The 23,775-nt window shown below is 53.3% G+C and overlaps 8 protein-coding genes across 8 annotated transcripts; 6 read left to right on the top strand and 2 right to left on the bottom strand.

Annotated features, from left to right (window-relative positions):
- Positions 1 to 1,770: 1,770 nt before the first annotated feature.
- N7459_009870 (type I 3-dehydroquinate dehydratase) lies at positions 1,771 to 3,936 on the top strand (the record flags this gene model as incomplete). The annotated part of the gene is made up of 1 exon (XM_056949038.1): positions 1,771 to 3,936. The coding sequence occupies one exon, from the start codon at positions 1,771 to 1,773 to the stop codon at positions 3,934 to 3,936; it is 2,166 nt and encodes a 721-aa protein (XP_056796263.1).
- A 489-nt stretch (positions 3,937 to 4,425) lies between these two features.
- N7459_009869 (FMN-binding negative transcriptional regulator) lies at positions 4,426 to 5,295 on the top strand (the record flags this gene model as incomplete). Its single annotated transcript, XM_056949037.1, has 1 exon — positions 4,426 to 5,295. One exon carries the CDS (start codon positions 4,426 to 4,428, stop codon positions 5,293 to 5,295), a length of 870 nt encoding a protein of 289 aa, XP_056796262.1.
- A 589-nt stretch (positions 5,296 to 5,884) lies between these two features.
- On the top strand, positions 5,885 to 9,117 carry N7459_009868 (transcription factor domain-containing protein; the record flags this gene model as incomplete). Its single annotated transcript, XM_056949036.1, has 5 exons — positions 5,885 to 6,280; positions 6,330 to 6,982; positions 7,052 to 7,230; positions 7,278 to 8,325; positions 8,382 to 9,117. The coding sequence occupies 5 exons, from the start codon at positions 5,885 to 5,887 to the stop codon at positions 9,115 to 9,117; spliced, it is 3,012 nt and encodes a 1,003-aa protein (XP_056796261.1).
- A 1,470-nt stretch (positions 9,118 to 10,587) lies between these two features.
- On the bottom strand, positions 10,588 to 12,567 carry N7459_009867 (uncharacterized protein; the record flags this gene model as incomplete). Its single annotated transcript, XM_056949035.1, has 1 exon — positions 10,588 to 12,567. The coding sequence occupies one exon, from the start codon at positions 12,565 to 12,567 to the stop codon at positions 10,588 to 10,590; it is 1,980 nt and encodes a 659-aa protein (XP_056796260.1).
- A 1,017-nt stretch (positions 12,568 to 13,584) lies between these two features.
- N7459_009866 (cytochrome P450) lies at positions 13,585 to 15,195 on the top strand (the record flags this gene model as incomplete). Its single annotated transcript, XM_056949034.1, has 1 exon — positions 13,585 to 15,195. The coding sequence occupies one exon, from the start codon at positions 13,585 to 13,587 to the stop codon at positions 15,193 to 15,195; it is 1,611 nt and encodes a 536-aa protein (XP_056796259.1).
- Positions 15,196 to 15,958: 763 nt separating this feature from the next.
- On the bottom strand, positions 15,959 to 18,137 carry N7459_009865 (peroxisomal copper amine oxidase; the record flags this gene model as incomplete). The annotated part of the gene is made up of 2 exons (XM_056949033.1): positions 15,959 to 17,949; positions 18,023 to 18,137. 2 exons carry the CDS (start codon positions 18,135 to 18,137, stop codon positions 15,959 to 15,961), a joined length of 2,106 nt encoding a protein of 701 aa, XP_056796258.1.
- Positions 18,138 to 19,127: 990 nt separating this feature from the next.
- On the top strand, positions 19,128 to 20,764 carry N7459_009864 (uncharacterized protein; the record flags this gene model as incomplete). The annotated part of the gene is made up of 3 exons (XM_056949032.1): positions 19,128 to 19,255; positions 19,330 to 19,698; positions 19,753 to 20,764. 3 exons carry the CDS (start codon positions 19,128 to 19,130, stop codon positions 20,762 to 20,764), a joined length of 1,509 nt encoding a protein of 502 aa, XP_056796257.1.
- A 1,128-nt stretch (positions 20,765 to 21,892) lies between these two features.
- N7459_009863 (uncharacterized protein) lies at positions 21,893 to 23,448 on the top strand (the record flags this gene model as incomplete). The annotated part of the gene is given in 5 exon segments (XM_056949031.1): positions 21,893 to 22,201; positions 22,267 to 22,600; positions 22,666 to 22,961; positions 23,011 to 23,223; positions 23,242 to 23,448. 5 exon segments carry the CDS (start codon positions 21,893 to 21,895, stop codon positions 23,446 to 23,448), a joined length of 1,359 nt encoding a protein of 452 aa, XP_056796256.1.
- Between the last annotated feature and the right edge of the window lie 327 nt (positions 23,449 to 23,775).

Here is a 23,775-nt window from a genome sequence, read left to right as displayed (position 1 = left end):
ATGGCTGATGGTCTCGTCCGTGTTTGTCCTCGCTGGTGGACAATGCATGGGTGATACCGGTTGTCTCTACCTGAGATGGGTTGTTACGCAACCCGAGAAAAGACAGTCCGCAGGCCCGGCTGGGTCTTCCTCTCCAAATCTCCAACCTTGGTCTTAAAGCCCTACGTTCCATGTTCTCATTTACTTTGACCTCTCACATATGCCCCCAGGAGCAGGTCTCATGGAGATGTATCATTTTTGATAGATCTCTTGCCATCTGTCTCGTGGTAGCGTGACTATCCCGAGCACGACTTCTCCCTATATCTTTGACGCCATTCCCGACCTCTCGAGTGTATGGCTCACCAAAACTGCGCTGGAATGCGCAGCTTCCTCTTTGTCTACGCATCGACTTGATGCCTCTTCAACCCTGACCCATTCACGTACATACTATTACACCGGGCTGATTGCCTGGTGGAGTGAACAAAGCAAAAAAGCACGATTCGGCCCAACATTTTGTTTCACATGCCAAATACATTGTTTGATTTTCACTGGATCATATTTTCATGCGGATGTTTATCTTTTCCCCGAGCTCAATTTTTTTTTTTTTGCCAATACCCCATTGAATCGGCTGGTATTTTTCTCTCGTCTCCTTATTGGCGATGCAGCGGACGGCACCTACCACCCTTTTCTGATCATTGTTCCATGTTCCAATGATCTATGCCAAGTTTATCGTTGTCTTCGGTTCTCAAGCATGATCACGTCGGCTGGGTGTTGCCATGAATGACAGGACGACTGAAATCGTATTTGGAATACTTTGATGATGTACTAGACCCTGTGAATATGGATCCATACTGTGTATAATGTCTCTAGAGGTCTTCAACTTATACACTACCGCGAACTGCCTGGTGTCCGATCAGGACTACATTAGTATGCGATCACTCCCACGGCGGATTGCGGCGTCGACCATTGCCGTCTCTCGTAGCAGCCAGTCCCCTTGCCTATCACAGTGGATACCTTCGGACCTGGTCATTGGCTCCACTGATCCGTGTGCCTTTTATTCAAGGTGGAGATTTTCCCCGTATCAGATCGTGGAAAGCGCAATGCGGTGGCCGCGATGGGCCGGATGATTCTGAGGCGGTGCTAGCCAGAAACTGCAATAAACCTCGAATGATTTATCCATCTATGTCTATCTATGCCCAGCTGTGTCGATCAAGGCCACAGGCTTCCCTCACCTATTCTCCGATCCGAGCCCGACTGCGGGCACTACCATCATACTCCCTGCCGGCGCTGATTGGCGGAGAAATGCATCCCCGTCCTCCCCCGCGCCCCCCGGATGGATCCTCGCGGTGCGCATCGCAACGAGGATTTACTCTCTCCAATGTCGCCCGCTACAGCTGGTCTTTCTGCTGCCTGGCTCCCACCCGTATTAAACTCCCTCTACAGTGCGGATGGAATTGACCTCCTGCTCCGGCTCCAATCCCGCGCTTTGCTCTGACCTCTCCTAGCTCGGACAAAACCCGTTCGGTGAATGTGACGCAGACTGCTCTTCGTCTCGCTGGCGCTCCGTTGCTTTTGCTCGTACTCCCTCTGCCCCTTTCTCCTCGCATCAATCCTCCTGTTCTGGCTACGCTGAGTTGGTCCTTCTCCTTTCTCGTGCGCGGCTCGGAACAAGAGATCGACTTCATCCTCCACAACCCCGCGACCTCGCGTGACCCTAGCGGACTGTCTTCTGGGCGAGACGCTCGCTGGCCCACCGGGACCAAGTATGAGAACCCCTAGGTTTGCTATGCGATGATCCCAACTGCCCTTCTGTCCATGGCAACGCCGCTGCTTGACGAGACTCCCGCTGTCTCTGCGCCGGCTATCTCAGAGCCGGCACCGTCCTCAAATCCGACCAACAATGCCTCTTCTGCCCTCGACCTTGCCTCAATCCTCTCTACCTCTGCGCTGACTACTTCGCCTCAAATTAATGCGGCTCCTCACCCCGCGTTGCCCAACGACAACCCAGCCGGGACCGTGGTGATCGTGTTCGGTCTGAATCAAGAGCATATCGTGCATCTGGTTGCGGAGATCCTCGGTAAACCCTGGACGACGGAGACATCTCTCGCCACGTTAGCAAAAGCCAATGACGTGGTCGTGGCCGGTGTGCGGGTACATGATCTAGCACGGAGCTTAGAAGGGTGTGACAGGTCAGCCTTGGTGTTGATCAACACGCACAGCGTAGAAGATGGATCCGCGCCCGAGGATTCCCTGACCGAGTGCTGCGACTATGAGTTCCTGTACTCGCGCAGCCCGTTCCTGCGGCGCGATTTGACCCGGTTTCTGTCGCTGATTCTGGGCCAGACGAGGCCGCACGAGGACCTGCGCACGAAGACCCGGACGAATTTCATCTCGACTACGTTCCCTGATGTGCACGCCGCGCTGCCGAATTTGGATATCTTGTCGGTGGGCTCGGATGCTGTGGAGATTCGTGTGGATTTGCTGGTTGAGCCTGCGCCGGATGGGGCGCCGGCTGGCCAGGTACCCAGTCTGAAGTACGTGGGCCAGCAATTGATGCTTCTCCGTCAGCACACAGAGTTGCCGATTATCTTTACTACGCGATGTACGAGGGAAAACGGCAAGTTCCCCATGGATGACCCCACGCTGTTCTACAAGTACCTGCGACGAGCTATTCAGTGGGGCGTTGAGTATGTGGATGTGGAACTGTGGCTTCCAGAGGATATTAGGAAGGGATTGGCCAAGGTCAAGGGGCATAGTATCATCATGTCGGCTTTCCACGACTTCTCAGGGACGTGGAAGTGGACCTCCCCCGAAGCCCAGCGCATCTTCACCGAGAGCGCCAAGTACGCAGATATCGTGAAGATGATCGCCATGGTGCATACCATCGAAGAGAACTATGAGCTCGAGTACTTTCGGTCGACGATCAAAAGCCGAGGGCCCGGGCCATTGTTGTCTGCCGTCAACATGGGCCAGATGGGCCAGCTTTCGCGTGCACTCAACACCGTCTTCTCCCCTATCACCCATCCTCTTCTTCCCATGATAGCAGCACCAGGCCAGCTGACTGCGGCCGAAATCAACGAGGCTCTGCATATCATGGGCCAGATGCCCAAGCGGGACCTCTACGCGATCGGCTCGTTCCGCTCAACACCTCATTCCATGTTCATGGAAAAATGCCTCAATGAACTTGGCCTGCAACACACATTCACCTCCATCGATCGTGGGCCCAAAGGGTCTATGGAATCTGTAATCACGCAGCCCCAGTTCGGCGGTGCTTCAGTCAACCCACCTATCCCCAGTTCGACCACATACATCCCCACCGTCAGCGATGCCGCGCGGGCCATCGGCCTCGTTGACACAATCGCCATAACCGCGCCTGCAGACAGCACCACCGCGACCGGCAGCACCCGGTTCATCGGTGAAAACACCGCCTGGAAAGGCATCCGAGCAACCCTGACCCGGGAATACGTGCCCTCCGCCTACCGCGGCCGCGCCGTTATCATCCTGGCCGCATCCGAGCCCGACGCGTCCGCCGCCATCTTCGCACTGCGCAGCCTGGATGTTGGCGCGATCTATACCGTCGGGTTCAAGGCTACTGGTCCCCTCGCAGCGGGCCTGGAGCCCTTCACCTCCATCCAATCTGTCAAACTGGTCGAACAGCCTTTCGTGATTGTCTCGGCGCTGCCGCCCGAGAAGTCCCTGCTCGTCCAGCCGCTTCTACGCCACTACCGCACGAACGGCCGTTCGTCGCCGCCTTCGACGCGCGGGAAAGTGTACCTTGATCTCACCACGGGACCGCGCAAGGGAGACCCGCTGGGCGTGGCGACGAGCGCTGGGTGGAGGGCGTATGGCTCGGAGGATGTCAGTGCCTGGACGACGGTCGAGACATTGCGTCTGCTGGTTGGGCAGAATGTGCCCTTTGACTTTGTGCGGATGGCATCTGGGCGGCCGTTAGTTTAGCATGGACTGGCGGGGGTATACTCTTTCATCGTTCGCTTTTTACGTGAATCGGGCGGTGCGATAGAGTCTTGTTGACATCTGACTAGTTTGAAGTCTGGGTATTGATGTGCTAGTATTTTTGGGCAGTGAGCATATACCACAATTCTTATAGAGCCGTGGCTTTCCAAGATTGATATTTCATGAGACTCCATCCTGTAGCTCCTTGTTGATCTTCATGATCTGGCCACGAACGTCGCCCGGGCTTACAGCCAAAGTTACCGCTATGACGACCAAGAATGCCTAGTACGGGCGGAATGATGGGGTATATGCCTATAGAATCGTACCACTGGTACAGGTCAGGAGTGCCGTCATTACCCCGAGCCGATGGCCCATTAAATCCTTTCTATCAATTCGCTGCTTATATGGATCCACTTTAGGATTGCACCCGACTCACTCTCCCCGGCTACTCTGTCATGATCACTTTCAGTGCTCGCAGAGAACCAATCGAACATGCACCTTCGGCCCGATCATGCTGTCAGACATCTCCCAACTCTGCATGCCTTCATCCGCGCTCACCCTCTCGGCGTCGTGACCACCTCCCTCCCGTCGGAGGATTTCCCCACGCTTCAGTGCAGCCATATCCCGTGGGTGTTGGATGCAGACACAGATCAGACGGAGTCCACCAGCACCACCAGTGAAGCCAATGGCGTCGGTTCCAATTCGTCTCTTGGAGCTTTGCGTGGTCATATCGCTCGCGCCAACCCGCAAAGCAGAGCCATGATCGAAGCTGCTACGAATGTCAGTCCGCAAGCACAAGAATCCGACATCAATACAGCCTCAAGTGTGGGGCGTGAATATGGACACGTTCTCCCCGGTGAGATTCTGGTTGTCTTTACTAGCCCTGTCGATCACTATATCACACCACACTTCTACACTGCGTCCAAACCGGCCACGGGCAAGGTGGCTCCGACGTGGAATTACGCTGCGGTGCAGGTCTACGGCCGCGCGACGATCTACCACGATTCAAAGAGCGACACCACAGGGGAGTTTTTGCACCAGCAGCTGTCTGATCTGGCTCGGCTGGGCGAGGAAGGGATAATGAAGTATCGGGATAGTCGCTCCGATGAGGACGAGTCGCCGTCCCGGTCGCCGTGGACAATCACCGATGCACCCCCGGAGTACATTGCGACTCTAAAGAAGAATATCGTGGGCCTGCGCATCCAAATCACCCGGATCGAGGGCCGGTTCAAGGTTAGCCAGGAGCGGCCGGGGGACGATCGCAGCGGGGTGGTGGAAGGGCTGGAGAGGATGCAGACGGCGCGGGCGAGGGAGATGGCGGAGTTTGTGAGGAGTGGGCGCGTGGTGTCTGCGCCAGAATGAGTGACAGTCGAGGAAAGCCCTTGGCGGGTTGGGACGGCCAGAGTAGGCGTGTACATGTACTTCGATGCTTTGGTTGCTCGCCTGGCGGTGGTTCGGATGTATACATCTCAAGTGGTGTGCCGAGGCCCCGAGCTGCTGACGCTGCATGGTCAGTGTCTGCCGGCCTCGTGGATAAATGCTTGTCAGTGCCGTTACGGCCGGTGTATCTTCATCGGTGCACGGGGTTATTTTGTCATGCAGATATACATTCTTTCGCTCTTTCTATAGGACTGCAATCCGGGATTGCCGGGCGTTTCACTCTGAAGGAATGAAGTGTAGTTCCCCGTTTCAAGAAGGGTGGCTTCTCTCGTCGATCGGCCAGAGTAAGAGACGAGGCAAGTTAGTCACCCCGCCGGCGCGTAGGTGTGCCTTTCATCGGTTATGGTTTGTTTTCATCACCGCGGATTGCGGGGATTCTGCATCGAGTGGCTTCGGATGGAAATGTGGAGAGTAGAGAGAGCCGGGGAAGGGGGGAATCCAGCTCGCGCTAGAAGAGACTCTAGTCCTGGTCGGGCAACTAGCCTGACGGTGGCGGGAGGGAAACGGGCAAATGCGCCGAGTAGAGGAAAGGGTGAAGTGCTGGGATAGGGAGTCCGGAGCAGCGGACTACATCCACGCCCATACAACTCAGTATGGCGGGCGATGTACCCGTCGCATCCACTCCGGCGGCACACCTTCTCCGCATTTCCTCCACACCCGAGGCCCCTGCGTCTCTCCAGTCTTCGTTTTTGCAGTTCCATTCTTCCTCCCAGTCATCCTCGACGTCGTGGTTGTGCGCCATGCGCTTCTCTTCTCTCGCTCGCCTCGTCCTCCCTCTCCCCATGTCTCGTCTATAATTCAATGCGCGATGTCTCGCCCGCAGGTCAGCATCGATCGTCTCACGCCCCGCCGTGCGACGGTCGAGCCACGCGAGGCCATGAACTGCAAATCCTGTCGCAAGAGAAAGGTTGGTCCACCGTCCTTGCGTCATCGCAAACTCGTGCTGAACCCGCCAGATCAAATGTAATCGTTTGCGCCCGAGCTGCGAGGCCTGCAAGGTCTTCCAGTGCCCTTGTGTCTATGGTGAGTGCTCGAGCGTTCGAGTGCCAAACCCCCCAGTCCCCAGAGCCCCAGAGCCCGCCGATCATGTCGCATTGTCTGATCGACTCCGTCTGACAGATGCCGTCCCCAAAAAACGTGGTCCCAAGACCGACGTTCTCGAAGCGCTTCTGAAACGCGTCGATGGGCTGGAAAAGAGGCTCCAGGATGAAAAGAATCCTATCTCACCCACCTCTCCCGACAAACAGCCTGACGGTCTCCCTCTGACTCAACCGATTCAACCAAATGGCCGCCGCAACACCATCGACGCTTCCTCATTCAACCCATACACGGTTGAAAACTCGCAACCGCCCGTCTCGACTCCATTGTCTCAAAACGCAGAGCTATTTCCCCGACTGGTCGGTCACGGCTCATCGCTGGGCTTGTCACAGCCATCCCAGCCATCTCACTCACCAGAGGGTGTCCTGTCGGGGCTGCTTCTCGATACGTACTTTGCGCGAATGCATGGCAAGCCATTCTATGTTCTGGATGAGCCAAGTGCACGCCAGCGCTTTCAGTTGAACCAGCTGTCAGTGCACCTGTCAATGGCGATATCGGCCATAACGTTAAGGTTTGCAGCTACCTCTCCCCCCCCGGGGGGCCATTTTCGGTGAACTGCCAGACGACTAATCCATGATAGATATATACACACGACCGGCCAATCTGAACAATCATTGCGCTTGGGTCTAGATGCAGCTCTGCAAGCGCGCCGCATGGTCGACGTGGATAGTCCCACCATAGAAGGGTTGCAGACCTTGCTTCTTTTATCGCAGGCATTTTTCGCCTATGGCCTGGGGAAGAAGGCTTTTATGACGTTCTGTATGTGAGACATACTTGGCTGGCGATGACTTACTAACTCCTCATAGCAAATTGCGTGGCGATGGTGGTGGCCCTCGATCTGCTCCACGAAATGCCATCCAAAATGAATCTCCCGCCCCCCGAACGGGAGGTGAGACGCCGACTCTTCTGGGCGGTATACCTCATGGATCGGTTTATTACATGCGGCTCGCGTCGCCCATGCCTTATTTCGGATCATGCGGTTGTCTTGCGTCTTCCTTCGTGGTCACCGCATGCTGCTGGCCTTAACATGGAAGGGGAGCTTTTCCACGTCGGCCCGAATATTCAGTACTCTGCCGACTCGCGAAGAAAATCTCCTAGTGCGGCGTCTTTACTTATTGACATTACCCGCATTCTGGGTGTCACGAACCGCTACTTGGCGGCTGGTGGGGTCAAAGGGGACTCACATTTCCCCTGGCATGCGCTTTCAAATCTGTCCAAGATTCGACAAGAGCTAGACATCTGGGCCGCTGGGACGCAAGACGTCTTTGCATCCATCGAGGCCTTGTTCGGCCACCCAGAGAGCACGACATTACTTCTGAGCAAGTTGGTTTACCATTTGGTGCATTGCCTGATCTACCGGCCATTTTTGCCAATTGACCTCGTGGAACTGAGAGGCACCGGTCAACATCAATCATGGCAGATTGAAGCTACCAACCTATGCTTCTCACATTCTAATGCAATTGCAGAACTGGTCGAACTTGGTCGTAGCTCCTCCTTGGTCGAATGGCCTGCGTTTGTCAGCTACTGTGTATGCACGGCAGGCACCGTCCATGTACATGGTGTGCATTACAAAGGTCACGAAGGGGAAGTTTTTTCATCGAGCGCTGAGTTTCTCACTCGTGAGATGCACCAGCTAGCGTGGTTACGCAATGCTTGGGCCGGCGTAGAGCATCAGCGTGAGCTGCTTCAAACCATCTATACCTGCCACGCGGAGCTGGTGCGCAGTCTCGCCAGCAGCCCGATGCGCTTTTCACCCGTCTTCCACCTCGAGGATTTCTTGGATCGATACCCGGGCTTGTCTGTGGATGGAGCCCATGTCCGGCTAGTTGATGCCGAAGACAATTTCATCTCAAGGTAAATGCTTTTATTTCCCCTTTCTACTATTGTGCTTGCATTGACTTCGGATATAGATCTCTGGCCTTTGGTGATCGACAAGACCCATACTATCAGCAATCAGTGGCACCTCCGTCTTACCCGGCTTCGGGGTTCTATTCCAGCACACAACCTACTCCGCCATCTCTGCCGTCAACACGCGGTCCAGACTCTGCCCGTCGAAACTCCCAACCACAGTCGCTGACGGAAAAACCACATCTCAACCCACCCCCACTCTCACCGGGACTACACTTCCACCAACCATCTCATAGTCAAAACCAATCGTCACCTTCTCTGCCTTCTACCTTCCCAGTCCACGGCACAACAGACCTATCCTCAGGCCCGGCGGGTGTCCAAATCGACAACAACAACCCCCCTCTGCCAAGCCTCTTCTCCCCATCAGCATTTGGGCTCTCACCACCAACCTTCCTCACAGATCCATCACTGAACATAGCTCCAACTCCACCATCCAACCCACAATACGCCACATTCCCCTTTGACGCCACTCATGCCAACATCCATGGAGCGGGTCAGTCAGCAGGGACTGCCCTCACCCCCGGTGCCCAGTCCCAGGCGAGTGGATCCCACACAGCTGGGAGCGAAGGTGGAAACCTCGAAAAGGACCCGTTCCTTCGTCTTCTGGAGCAGCTTGCCGAAAACGAACACTCGCAGGGCGGGCCCAGTGAGCTGGACTTCTTTTTAACCGACGCTGTCGAGCAGGAGCCCGACGTAGCTCCAGACGAGAAGAAAGGGGGCGATGCAGCAGAGTTGTGAGGATAGGCCGTTGTCAAGTCAAGCACTCCTGTGTATATATGAGAGTAAACCCCGGTGCTGGCACTGTAAATAGGATGATTAGGGCTAAGCTGTGGCCTGGGGAAGGTGTCTGGCCCAATATTCGATACCCAATTCGACGTTTTCCAGTACTTTGGATTCTCTCGATGGCGTGCATGATACGCTCGCTATCGATTTCATTCACGTTGCAGACCGAGGTTTTGAGACGCCCTCACCTCGCTCTGGCTCTTTTCGATTGTATATCGAATGGTAGCCAAGGGGATCGAGCGGTATCGATTATGGATGCATTTATAGCCCCATCCAATGGCGTGTAGCTCACATATTTGCTCCGGAATAGCTGAAGTAAGCTTTGTTGCCATAGACCAGATTGTATAAAAAGAAGATGTTTTGATAGGCTTTGGTATGAAAAAGGGGTGAAAGGCATACAACAATACTGACTACACGTCGTTTCCTACAGGGCGCGTTATAGGCATATGGCTAGGTGGCGGCGGATTGGGATATAAAAGCTTAGGGCGCATCGCTCTATAGCCTACATTTCTCTCGGCCAGGAGGCTGTCTAGGTAGCGTCGTGGGCTAGTGGAATATTGTGAGTCCGGTCTTCCCAGACCACACTGGGAGTGACCTCAACTTGTCCTGACCTTCATCCTCTCACACCGCTGTGCCTTGAAAATTATCTCACCTTCTCGAGAGCACTCTTCCCTTGTCATATCTCAGACTGGTTTGAGACCCCAGATCCGAACTCTTCCCTTCTTCTTTCCCTTGTCTTTATACTAAGAGTCTGTAAAGTAACTGTGATTTCTTATGCAGCCCCATTACAGCATTATGGCCCTTTCCGAAGAACTCCATCGAGCCTCTGTGATTGCTTGTTGTGCAAATCCATTACCTAATAGTATTATCAGCCAATACGGAAATCGAATCATCAGAATCTCTGACGATAAAGTCGTCAAATGGGGCCCGGATGTGACGAAAGATGAGGCCGAAAACCAAAGGATAGCGTATGAACTTGTGGACAGCCGCATAGTTCGCATTCCACGTGTGTATGATTTCTTTTCGGATGAGCGGGGTTGGGGCTATATTGTGATGGAATTTATAGAGGGGAAGGTTATCGATCCACTGGAAGACGTTGGCGCTATACAGAGGGTTACAAGCGTACTTAATTATTTAGTTTGATGTAAAATGACAATTTAACAGCAGAATTGTCTTCCAGGCCAAGGGAGGAAACATTGGAAGCAGAGAAAAACGAAAAGACGAGCAGAAACCGAAGATTCATTCAATATCCAAGCTGGGAGATATGAAAAAACAAACATGAAAAAAAGTGCCATCTAACTACTACCCAAGGAAGTGTCTGGGCCTAGACCAAAACCGAGGACATGACATGTCCACGGGCGACTCCATCAGCAGCGGACATATCTGTGGAAAGCCCGATCTTTGTTCTCGACAGCAAGTCATGGACTAGATTCTAAGGGGCTTTGACACAGTATCAAGCCATTCGTGTTGCCCGGTTTTATTTGCATAAGACTCGGCCTCGGTAAAAGCTTGACATAGGAGTGCTTCCGTTAGTGGATTATCGTTGTATCCGTCGGCCATTGACAGTCCATTGTTGTGGCATTGGGAGGCAGGGAGCGAGCAATCACTCTGGCCACACGATGTGCCTGCGTCCGCGTACGCCTGACTCATGACGTCCGAAGTCCACCTTGGAATACAAGGGCACAGCACCAGTAACCTCGTCTGGACCGCCGGGAACAGTCGGTAACCGTAGTTATCCATTAGGCGGACTAATGGCTGGCTCTGGTCATGATCAAGAACCATCGCGGCTAACCGTGCCACGCCTACGGAAACCATAAATAACTGTGCTCGATAGCCGTCAAATTGGCACTTGGAACACATTCGGGGCTGGCAGTCCCACTCTTTCTCTCCAAGGTCGTCATGGAAATCAACGAGTTGAATACCACATAAGGCGAGCAGTTTTGTGACGATAATAGGGACGTTATCACCGGCGACGATGGGAGAGCAGTACGGGGTGATTCGTCGGACGAGCTTATGATATACTAGGTCGGTATTCTTCTCGCGGAGGTTATCCACCCGACGTGCGAAACCATGATGTCGCAGACCGACAAAGAAATAGGTCTGCGGACCCCAGGCAAGCCGCATAATAGAATCGTCGCGAGTGGCTCTAGCATTGGCGGGGCCCAGGACCTCGCTGGTCAGAGCCGTCGAGCAGTCTTTGCATACCCAGTTAAGCGAATTGTGCTCCCTAATCGAGGCTTCTGTATCGTGATCGATGGCCCAGCCACGTACCATGGCGCCAATGAACGCGCATACAAGTTCGGTATAGTCGTGGAAAGTCAGTGGGCGAGGTGTGGGCCAGAACTGCCACGATCCATAGGCAACACTTGCCACGAGCACCTTCCGGACTAAATCTCCCACGGTACAGAGGACACCGGTGTGAATCAGTGATGGATTAGTGGATTCTTTGACCACTTGGTCCATATTGGCCAGCCACTGCGTGAATTCACTTCCGACTTCGTTGCGAACTCTCCAAGAAAGATCTTTTCCTTGAGTCGGTAACGATTCATGTGAGAGGCGCCCAGCATTGGCCGTAGAAGGGATGGCAGAGTTAGAGCCGACGATGGTGGTGAGTGTGGCCAGGATGTCTCCGTCTTCACGGTGGGCCAACGCCCAATCGACCAGCCAGCACAAGTTCTCTTTGTACGAGACGAAGGCCAACTTGGGATTCATTCCCGAATCGAAACACATCGCGGAATTGCATGTTAAAATCTGGTGATGTCCGAGGATCGGGCCACTTACTGTCCGCAACACCGCTTGTTTCACATCGTCTTTGGGGTAGCGGACAGGCTGGGCTCCATGCGGATAATCGGCCGCGGAGAGCTCACTCTGTTTCGCCCCGACATAACCCTCGGCCAAAGCGTGCGAAGCGAGGAGGCACCGATGGACAATCAGATCGTCGCTGTCGTGGTGAAAGGACGATACCTGCACCAGCCGAGTAATAACGGATGCATAATCATCGAACGCGCCAAGCTTCTGTAGATAATTGGTGGCGATATCGATCATGGAAAAGAGTTCTCGCAGCCCTTGTTCATTGTCCACTGGCACGCGATGATCTCCGTTTCCTCGACGGCAGGGACGGTACATTCCACTATCATGGAATGCCCCTCTAGTTCCACTAGCCGGTCGTTCGAGTAGACGATCGACAGACTGGCATACTAGTTCAGTAACCCGCAGAGCTACCATCAAAGCCAAGCGAACACCAATTCTTGTGGGCGTTGGTTGGGAGAGTAATTCACGTATCACAACTGACCGCACTGAATCTAAGTCCTGAGCGGCACAGAGTTGCTTTTGCAAAGTCGCGGCTTCGGGGGTGGAATTGTCGGAGCCATTCTCAATCATGACGATACCCTGGGAGCGAGTCATAGTTCTTTTTCTCGGAAGACGGCGAAGGTGGAGAGGATAGGATAAGCTATGAGCAAAAAAAGAGTAAAAGTTTTGAGGGCGATGGGTTCCCGGATTTATATCGGGCATTTCTGGCCGGTAGACGCCCAGAGTACGATTAACAGTGCAAGATCCATACTCCGAAGGGAATTATACTACACAATTACCTATCAGTCTACTCGTTCTCCTCCATTTCGCAGTACACGCCTAGTATCGTATAGGACTGGCAATGATCAACACTGCAAAAACTTCGGTTATCATCGTGACGGGAAAGTCGTAAACTTAAAAGTGCGGAGCTCATGACTGTGCATATCTCATTTCCCTCTTCTATTGGGGCCCGGTAACAGATGTCACGGCGACTGTGATAAGACCTTACGCTAAAAATGCAGAGATCACGACAATGCATATATCTCTTCCCGGGACGCCACTGCTGGGTCGGCTCGTCCCGGTGTCCCGCACAACCACACCAAGATTCGGAGATAGGCATATGATATCCCATATCAGCCGACGCGAGGTTGTATCTATACCAGGTCTGATCAACAGCATACATGGACCAATGTACTCGTAAGATCGAATACCATAGGACCACGTTGCTGTGAGATGTGTGAAAACTCTATGACAGTACTTTCTAAGATGGATAGTCCTGCGAGGTGAGGAGCAAGATGTATTCTGTTTACATGTACAAACTGAATGTCGAATCTCCTAGTTCAGAGCCACTTTTTTGCCACATGCAGCTAATCGAGGCCATACGAAAAATCCTTCGTGATGACCGTTGTGCTGATTCCCAAGGGAGCCATAATCGCCTCCAATTGGTCCATGTGGAGCCATTCGCTTCTGCAAATGTATCTCCCTCGCACGGCCCTATCCTTAGGCCGTGATGTGATGAGTTGTCAAGAGTGGGACGCTTTGGATAACAAGTGGTTTAAATATGAACAGCACTTGCAGACGTCAATACAGGCGCGCACGTTATTCAAAAACCAACCACCACAGTCCTCCAGAATGGATCTGTCCAGTATCGATATATCTGACGGCCCAGAGGATTTCCCGGGTCGTGTCTCCAGTCTTCTAAAAGGCATCGCCTACTCTCCGCTTCAGTGGCCGTATCTTCTGTCGGTTTGCATATGCCTCTTACTGGGCGGGTTATATCTCCGCAAAGAGACTAGCCTACCACTTCCCCCAGGCCCATATCCGCTCCCAATCATAGGAAACATCCACCAGCTCCTCTCAAAGCCTCTACCTGAGACACTGCTCGAATGGCACCAAAAATACGGGCCCATAGTCAGTTTCCAATCCGGCAGCCGACTCATGGTCAGCGTCGCCTCGCACGATATCTGCCAGGATCTGATGATGCGGAAGGGCACACTCTACAACTCCCGCCCTGACATCGTGGTCGCGGGGAGGTACGCCACGAAAGGCCTGCACATTGCGTTGATGCCCTTTGGCAAGCAATGGCAGGCCCACAGGCGCATTCTCGCATCTGTAACCACGGAAAATGCCTCACGCAAGTACCGGCTGCTAGAGGAGGTCGAAAGCCTTCAAGTGATGGTCGACTTTCTCTCATCGGACGACTTCTCAGCGATCTTCCGCCGGTACGGCGCCAGCCTGACCAACGCCCTAGGTTACGGCCGTCGACTTACCCACGATGACGAGGCCGAGTTCCGTGAATCCGAACAACTGGCTCGTCGGCTAGTAGACGTCATGATGGCAGATTTCCACTTTGCACTCGTCGAAATCTTCCCGGTCCTCGACTACCTTCCGGACTTCCTTGCGCCGTGGAAGGCCTTCGGCAGGAAATACTACTCCGAAGCAACCTCGTTCTACTCCAAGAACTTCCTCAAAGCCCAGTCCACCTCGTCATGGAACTGGGTCAAACACAGCCTCACCCGTCCCGAAGCAAAGGATATGCAGATTGACGAGATCTCCATGCTCTTTGGAACCGCTCTGCAAGCCGCTGTCGAAACCATCCCTTCAGTCCTGCGTGTCTTCGTGAAAGCTATGCTCCTCCGCCCGGAATGCTTGACCAAGGCGCAGGCCGAGCTCGATCAAATCGTCGGGCCCGGCCGTGTTCCCTCCTTCTCCGATATGCCGTCCCTTCCCTATACCAACGCCATTGTGAACGAATGCTGCCGGTGGCAAGCAGTGATAGCTCTCGGTCTTCCACACTGCAACATGCATGACGATGAGTACGGTGGTTATCGCTTTCCCAAGGGCACGCTAGTATTCGCAAATGCATGGGCCATTGGCTTCGATGAAACCCTCTACAATCATGCCCGCGACTTCCTTCCCGAGCGGTGGGTGGAGAGCCCGGAGCTTCCTAACGGCGCAGCCTTCGGGTATGGCCGACGCGTATGTCCGGGTAAGTTCATCGGTATAGATAGTCTGTTCATTAATATTGCCCGATTGTTATGGGGGTATGAATTTGCTCGTGGGGAGCGGGAGGTAAAGCTCTGGGATATCGATCATGCATTCACCTCTAGCCCGCGTGATTTTGATGCCAAGTTTAGTATTCGAAGTGTCAAGCATCGTGAGACACTAGAAAAGGCGTGGACAGTTGCGGATACTGATGCGGATGCCATTCTTGGAAAGATTGAAGCGGATCATCAGACTTGAGGCGTTACAAGTGCATTGACAAGGATTGAGAAGACCTGGGTGTCCTCATAGGTTGAAGGGGCATAGTCATCCCTTGATGCTATAGACAGCGTTTTGTCTCGGTGAGCTCGTGATGTTATCGTGCTGATCAAGTTCTGGAAAAAGTCCACGGGTGTTTTATCCTTACAATGCCGTTTAGATTTACGCCGATGGTAGACTGGATGCTCAATAGATGTCTCTGGTCAGGCTCTAGAACTGCGAGAAGAAAATATTTATTGATCAGGAAAACAGGCCACAACACCTTTTCCAGATAATAGTATGAATCTATCACATAACCGCTATCGGAGCGGCCGTCCCGATACTGCTCTGTTCGGTCTGTCGCAGCGATGCCGTAACAATTTGCAGGTTCTTAGTAGACCTGGCGAGCCGCCACTGGGTTCTTACCCTGGCTAAAACCGAAAGACTGGAATTTTAACCAGGGCAGCTGCCAATGAATAAACAAAACAACCAAAACAAAACATACAACAGCGAGGATTCGCATGTGGTCACCCACCATACTACTAACTCGCCGGCGTGTGGCTTGAGTACGGCTGAGCGGACGGGAAGCCCTGTTCTCCACACCCTGTGGTCGTATGTACTAGACAGGGCGTGGAAAGGAAATATCTGGCTTATCGATGTACTTCACATGAATCATGAAATGGCTTGCTATTTACAATATGTTCATCCAATCACACACGCACATATTTATTTTCCACAACACCACACCCACCCATCAGCGCGGTTTTTACAACCTCGACACACTCGCAGGCGTCTTGGCACAGCACGACGACGCAAACGCATTCGTAGACATGGTATCAACACAAACGGCCGACGGCGGCACCCACAGGCCCGGATTCTTCTGAAAGAAGTTTGACGCGCGCAGCATCACGCTGACCGGCTCGGCCGGCATGATGGGGAAGTCCTCGGTGCGAGGGAAATGCGTGAGCCCGAACTGGATGTAGCAGACGATATCGGTGTTGTCGATATTCTCGTCGCGCTTGGCCCAGTCCAGGATCGTGGAGTTGTGCGGGTGGTTCTCGGCGCCGGTTGACTGGCACACGTAGTCGCCGGCCGGGAACAGCTCGTAGTCCTTGTACGGCGTCACCCAGAGCGGCTTGCGGGCGAAGGCGGCGCGGTCGTAGACTGTGCTGCCTGGTTTGGCGAGGAGTGGCGGGCACGAGGTGTTGAGGATCTTGTAGCCGATGGGCTTTTTGGCGACGGGGTTGGTGCGGTTGGGGTTGACGATGTCCCACGAACGGTTGGTCTCGTAGCAGTAGTCGGCGGCGCCTTCGAGGGCGGTGCGCAGGGGGGTTTTCTTGCTGAGGAAGGCGTTGCCGTAGGGGTTCTCGGGCGAGCCGACGGGGTGGTCGGCGGCGACGGCGTCGCTCTGCACGACGGAGTTGTTGGGGCCGTCGATTTCGGGGTCGATGCGCAGCGAGAACAGGTGCTGGTGGTTGTGCGCGGTGATCTGGGGCGCGACTTCGGTGCCATACGGCGCGGCCTGCTCCGTCGGGTGCATACAGTAGGTGTTTAGCATGCCGGTGAGCTTGATCTCGAGCTTGTAGGTGCCGTCCAACGTGAAGGTGTGGTAGAAGCCGTACTCGTAGTTGGCGGCGGTGATGATTTGCGAGATGATGAGCTTGCGATCGCGAGCAGAGATGACCGTGCCGTCGCGGTAGTCGGTGTGCTTGTAGAGAAGCCCGTTGTCCTCTTCGTGGATGCAGATGGCGTTCTTGACCACGGCCGCTTCACCTTGCGCTGTGGACATGACGCCGTCCATGTAGTGGATGGCGCCCTTGCAGTCGCATCCCAGCTTCAGGGAGTTGGTCATCAGCCCGGTGCCATACTCGCCGACGTCGAAGGCGTGCTTTTTGTGGTGAGGCTTCTCGGGACAGCCGTAGGGAACTACCATCTCGACAACACTGATGCGGTTGAAGAGAGTACGGTCGCGGTCCTCGTACATGTCGTGAGTGCGCACGTCGGAGATGACAATACCTTCGCGGTAGTTGAAGCCGATGTGCATCTTGTAGTTGGCCCATGACAGCTCGTTGCCACGGACCTTGAAGGAGACACCCTGGGGCTGAGTGATGTCGATGGGCTTGAGCCGGTCGTGGTTGTACTTGTCGCCGATAAATTCGGGGAGATAGTTGTGCTCGGTGAGAGGCACGGCAGTGCGTTCCCCATTTACGTAGCGAACATCCACGCTGAGCACCTCTTCGGTCTCGGTATCCGCAACCACAGTGAAGTCGAGAGGGTGAGCGTATTGGTTGTCAAACTCAGAGGTTCGGTAGTAGGCCAGACCCTGCTGCAGGCGGCGCTCAAAGCCCCAGCGCTCATCGATCCCGATAGCCCAGGCATCGAGGAAGACCCGTGACATATCAGTGATGCCAATTTCCTTGCAGGCACGAATGACGCGCGCGTCCTTGCGCGCAATACGCTCCATCACATCGAGGTCCTCAAGGGTGAGGGTCGGCATAACATCCCTCACCTCCTTCCACTCCTCTACCGTGGACTTGCTCAAGTTGACGACAACCTCGGCGACCTGCTGTGTCTCGCGCTCGATAATAATGGCAAAAGCTCGGCGATCCGGAGCAGGCACTTTGCCCTGGCGGAACGCAGCATACTCAGCCTTGCGGGGCTCGCGGAGGGTGATGCAGTTGAACTTGACGGTCTTGGGGCTGGCATATTCCCGGACAAGCCTGGCAGCCTCTGGGATTTCCTTGATGGAGAGCTGGTCTAGTGTCAAGTAAGTAAGCTGGGTAATGTCGTGACGTATAGCACGGAGCACGCAAAGACGCTCAGTTCGTACCTAGCGGGTGGGGAGTGCCCTGTGGGAGCATCGCCGTCGCAGCAACGCTGTCATAGTCTCCCTCCCGGAAGATTGTATAACCCGGGATGGATGTGGTATCAGGGGCAGACGCCATGGTGGGAGTCAAGAGTCAATGAACTAGGTCAGTGTGTAGAAATCCAAATACCTTCGCTCCCGGCGGCCTTATATAGTCGGTTTCCGCAATCTACCTGATCGATAGAATCCGCATGGACCTGCCCGATCAGGCAGTCGGGACGCATCTGGCGCTATCGCGCTTGCCTCGCGACTCTTCCCGACCGTGTGGCCGTCCTGCCGTTGCTCGGTTTGGCGAATATCTGGAGAAGCCCACCTCCTTTGCAGTTTTTTGACTTGCCATGCCATAATATCTTTTGCGTAAGTTGTCTTCGTGCGGCATTCTCGGCCAATCAGGCTGACAGGTCGGCCTGACAACGGGCAGGACACTGACACTTCTCCGATCGGGCAAGTCGACCCTACCACTGACAGCCTAAATTCCGAAAACTATCTTAAGAGGTTCTCAGCGCTTACTACCAACTCTCGTGCAGCCGCAGAATGTCAAGTCATCGATTCAAGCTTATCTGTTTGTTGCGCGGGGAACCACGTGAGGGGCAAGGATCTTCCCTGCTCATGCGTCGCATCTTCCCTGCGTTGAACTTGGCGATTATATAGATCGGAAATGGACAGAAGGTACTTGTTTACGACGTTCAACCATTAATGATCATCGCCGCCTTATCGCAGATACTGTGAACAACCCGATCTAATCACTGTCCGAGTTGGCGATATCGCACCCGTTGGGTGTTGCGTGGACCTACTCTTTTCGGACTGGCGTGCCGAGGGGCTCAACGCGAATCCCGACTCGACGATCTGGAGATGCCGGGTGGGCCGGGTGGATTTTGGCTCTTCAGATGCATCGCAGAGGCGAATCTCAGTCGCCTACTGCTTTTGGCATGTCGTGCCGAGGCAGTTATCGCCGGTTGTCGCAAATGTAGCTGCACCTCCCTTGGACTTAAGAGCTGCCCCCTCAGCTTGTACATAGTGCCTCCCGTCTTTCCAGATCTGGAAGTCGTTCAATTCCTTGTCGCTCATTATGTCTTCATTATCGGTTCAATTGACAGCCCCGAATGGTCGCACTTGGACCCAGCCGACGGGGCTGTTCATCAACAATCAATGGGTGAAGTCGTCGGATGGCGACAAGATCGCCAGCATCAACCCAGCGTAAGTCCTTTAAACAAGTGGAGGGGCGGTCGACTCCCATAATTGCCGTGCTAATCATTGATTCCAACTTGCAGAACCGCACAAGAGATCACATCTGTCTATGCCGCGTCGGCCAAGGATGTCGACACCGCCGTCAAGGCTGCTCGCGTCGCCCTGAACGATCCCAGCTGGCGCGACCTTCCCGGCGTCGAGCGCGGCAAGATGATGAACAGGCTGGCTCAGCTCATCGAGGAGAACCGGGAGACCCTGGCGACGATCGAGACTTGCGACAACGGGAAGCCATACCTCGTTTCACTGAACGACGACATGACCGAAAGCGCCGAGACAATCCGCTACTATGCTGGGTATGCAGATAAGGTCTTCGGTCAGGTCATCGATACAACACCAGACAAGTTCGCGTACACTATTCGGGAGCCGGTCGGCGTCTGCGGCCAAATTATTCCGTAAGTCAATTCGGACTATGGAGATATGGAGATCAATCGCTCACTGAGTTCTAGTTGGAATTTCCCGCTGTCCATGGCAGCGTGGAAGCTCGGTCCCGCGTTGGCGTGCGGTAATACCGTCGTGCTGAAGCCCGCCGAGCAGACTCCGTTGTCTGTTCTTTTCCTCGCCAATCTAATTGTGGAGGCGGGCTTTCCTCCGGGTGTCGTGAACATCGTCAACGGCCACGGTGCGGTCGCTGGTGCTACTCTCGCTTCTCACCTAGACGTCGATAAGATCGCTTTCACCGGCAGTACGGCGACTGCGAAGCAGATCATGAAGATGGCCGCGGTCAACTTGAAGAACATCACTCTCGAGACTGGAGGCAAGAGCCCGCTTATTGTCTTTGATGATGCCGATCTCGAGCAGGCGGTCGAATGGGCACATATCGGCATTATGTACAACCAGGGTCAGATCTGCACGGCCACATCCCGGATCCTGGTGCACGATAAGATCTACGACAAGTTCCTGGAGGCATTCAAGGCACAAGTCAAGAAAGTCTCTAAGATCGGGGATCCGTTCGAGGAGAGCACTTTCCAGGGCCCTCAGGTTACCCAGGCCCAATACGACCGTATCTTGTCCTACATCGACGTAGGTAAGTCGGAGAAGGCGACGCTTGAATGTGGTGGTAAGCCTTTCAAGGGTGTTGGTGACGGAAAGGGTTTCTTTATTGAGCCCACCGTCTTCACAAACGTCACTCCCAAGATGCGCATCTACCAGGAAGAGGTCTTTGGGCCGTTTGTATGTCTCGTCCGCTTCAGTGATGAGCAGGCAGCTATCCGGATGGCCAATGACAGCACATATGGTCTCGGCAGTGCTGTCTTCACGACCAACCTGACCCGTGCGCATCGCGTTGCGAGGAAGATCGAAGCCGGTATGGTGTGGGTTAACTCCAGCCAGGATAGCGACTGGCGCATTCCTTTCGGTGGTGTCAAGCAAAGCGGTATTGGTCGGGAATTGGGACAGGCTGGCCTGGACGTTTACTCGAGTACCAAGGCTGTGCATGTCAATATGAAGTCTAAGCTTTGAGCAGACTGTATCTACTTCGGTTTATGGAAGGTTGTGTTCGAATCCTAGCATTTTTCTAATGCCTTTCAAGGCCTTCAACTATATGCTAGATGATTCTAATGCCGCAATGATTGAAAGCACGCTTGTAGATAGCAACTTTCAATACACAGGCACAGGTAAGATTCCACTGGAGGTTGGAAGAATGATGACAGTATATTGTATAATTCCGAAAATAGTACTGCCATTCCAGATCTCTCAACCTATTCCTATATATATAATACTGTGGAGGAAAAATCATAGAAGCAGAGATTAGTCATCATTATGGCCTGAGGTGGAAAGGCGGTGAAGGAGGGTCATATGGGCTTGGGATGGCCAGACCCCACTTAGTTTTATCATCCATCTCTGATTCGCAGTTTCATCGAATTGAACCGTGTTCTCCATCGATCTCCATCCTTCCTTCGTCCAATTATAACCCTTACGATCCATGTTCACTGTCTATCTTCAGCGGATTATAAAGGAGTCTTCATAGCCCTAGATTCTACAACAGTCCTAAGGGCCATTTGGCCCACCTTGCCCTCGCTCTCCAAACAAATATTGTTATGTTGTTGTATGGTTCTCAAATACGCAATAAGGAAATGCTTGGGGGTTATTATTCATTGGGTGTTTTGGAATCGATCAGTCTTAATTGCCCTGATTTTTGTAGCAGTACTCTAGGAGGGACCAGGATTTTGAGCATTTCTTTGTCGGATTACGGGGGAATTGTTCAACAGAATGCGACCATATTCGAGATTTTGGACTGTATAGATATTGGACCCTGGTGAAAATAGAATATACCTTGGATCGTCACTACATTCCTATACCGCCCTGCCTCACATACATACTGCTATGCGGAAGCGTTAATAGAACCGAAGCACAAGATGTCGCCAACGCCATAGCCGGGATCAGACTGTGTTGGAATAAGTGTGTAGAGACTCGCATTAATAGTTTATGCATTCAAATTGGCAGATTGGGCAGAATAGAAACACATTCTCCTTGATTCCAATTGGTCAGGTCCCCTCCTATCCTGACATGCCTCTCGGCCCGATGGTTCCTCCGTCCAACGAGGACCAAAGTAAGGCGATGGTGCTTGGATCCTTCGAATAACACGCCATGGAGAAAAAGCGACTATCCAACTACCTTGTGCTATTTCCTACGTCACGATCGTCGTTTCCGCTGAAGATCGCCTCCATATCTTCACGCATAGGCTCAAGTAAGCGTGGCTTAGCTGACCTTTGCTCTCCCTCCAAACCGCGCGTCTTCCCTAGTTCAGGGTGGGAAAACATTGATCCTTTATCACCGATTGAAGAGGAGTCAATTCCAACCTACAGAGCCGAGAAATTCTTTTTTGTCCGTATCGGTGAGGTATTCAACAAGCGATATCAAGTCGTGGGCAAGTTGGGCTATGGATCCAGCGCGACAGTGTGGCTATGCCGTGACTTGTTGTAAGACCAACCAATCTTCGCTGGATGGACTCAAGCTAACAGGCTAGTGACCACCGTTATACTGCATTGAAAGTCTACACAGCCTCAAATACAGTGACTCGAGAGATCGAAATTTACGACCATCTCAGAACCATCCAATCCGACCATGCTGGCCAAACGTGCCTACGACCGTTGATTGAGATCTTTCAAATCCAGTGTCCAGATAGAGACAGAGTGCATACTTGTCTAGTGCATCCGCCTCTTGGGATCAGCCTTGACCAGCTCACCCCGCTACTACCTGATGGGGTGATGAGCAGCGCCATGGTAAGAACTACCATGCGGAATATTCTTGCTGCTCTAGACTTCCTTCACACGGAAGCTCGGGTTATACATACCGGTTAGCACCAATCCAAGCGCCCTAACTATGGCCTAAAGTACAAGAAGTATTGACTAATAGCATAGACCTCCAACCGAATAATATTCTCCTTGGCATCAAAGACGACTCAATTCTATCCCAATTCGAACAGGCAGAATTTGAAGCGCCTGTGCCGCGAAAGGTCCTCGAGGATCGTACCATTTACCTCTCACGGCCCCTCCCTATCTCATATGGGACTCCCGTTCTATGTGATCTAGGCGAGGCTCGATTGGGCACCGACCAGCAGACGGGCGACATCATGCCAGATATCTATCGGGCACCGGAGGTCATTTTGGACATGAATTGGGACAGTAAAGTTGACATCTGGAATGTCGGGATGGTGGTAAGCTGAGTGATCATGTCATCGCGTTGCCACTTTACCTGTCATGAAGCTGATAATAGCCGAGATTTGGGATCTCTTTGAACATCGGCATGTTTTTAGGGCTCGGAATCCCGCGCGGAAGTTAGATGATGGATACCATCTCGCCGAAATGCAAGCAGTCCTAGGAAACCCGCCTCTCCAGTTCCTCGCTCGGAGCGAAAGGAGCCTTCAGTTTTGGGATAAAAATGGTTTGTGGCCCTCCCCGGATGTCAATGTGGATATAGTTCGACGGTATTAACAGTGCTGGCCTTTTGTATTAGGTAAATGGAAAGGCGCAGCTCCTATCCCAGAGCATAACCTCGAGGTGTTGGAAGACAGACTCAAAGGAGATGAAAAGGAAGACTTCCTACGTTTTCTCCGACGCATGTTATGTTGGCTACCAGAAGAAAGAGCCTCTGCGAAAGAGCTTTTATTTGATCCGTGGGTAATGCATGGTCTCTTTAAGTAAAACCATGTATAGCTGTTTGATAATATAGTTCTATGGAGACGGTACACGTTATTACTATCTTGGTTGCACCACCTTTACTTTTGTAAATGCGAGCGGAATAGCCGATGAGGCCGTCTGAAAGATCCTGCGCGAAATTCGACCATGTTCCCGGGACATAGAATGCCAGGCTATCATATTCCATAGGTTGGACTTGCTCAAGACTGGCCCACTTGGGGGAAAACAGATTGGAGGATCTATAGAGATTCGACGGAGCAGTCCGTCACTCTATATCCTCCGCTGCGACTCACGGATCAGTGCAACGCGAACAGCGCCATCGGGGAGACTCCA

Source organism: Penicillium hispanicum, assembly GCF_028827665.1.
Source record: "Penicillium hispanicum strain IBT 35686 chromosome Unknown utg000008l_segment0_segment0, whole genome shotgun sequence".
Lineage (NCBI taxonomy): Eukaryota > Fungi > Ascomycota > Eurotiomycetes > Eurotiales > Aspergillaceae > Penicillium > Penicillium hispanicum.
This window is presented reverse-complemented; position numbering and strand designations above follow the sequence as displayed.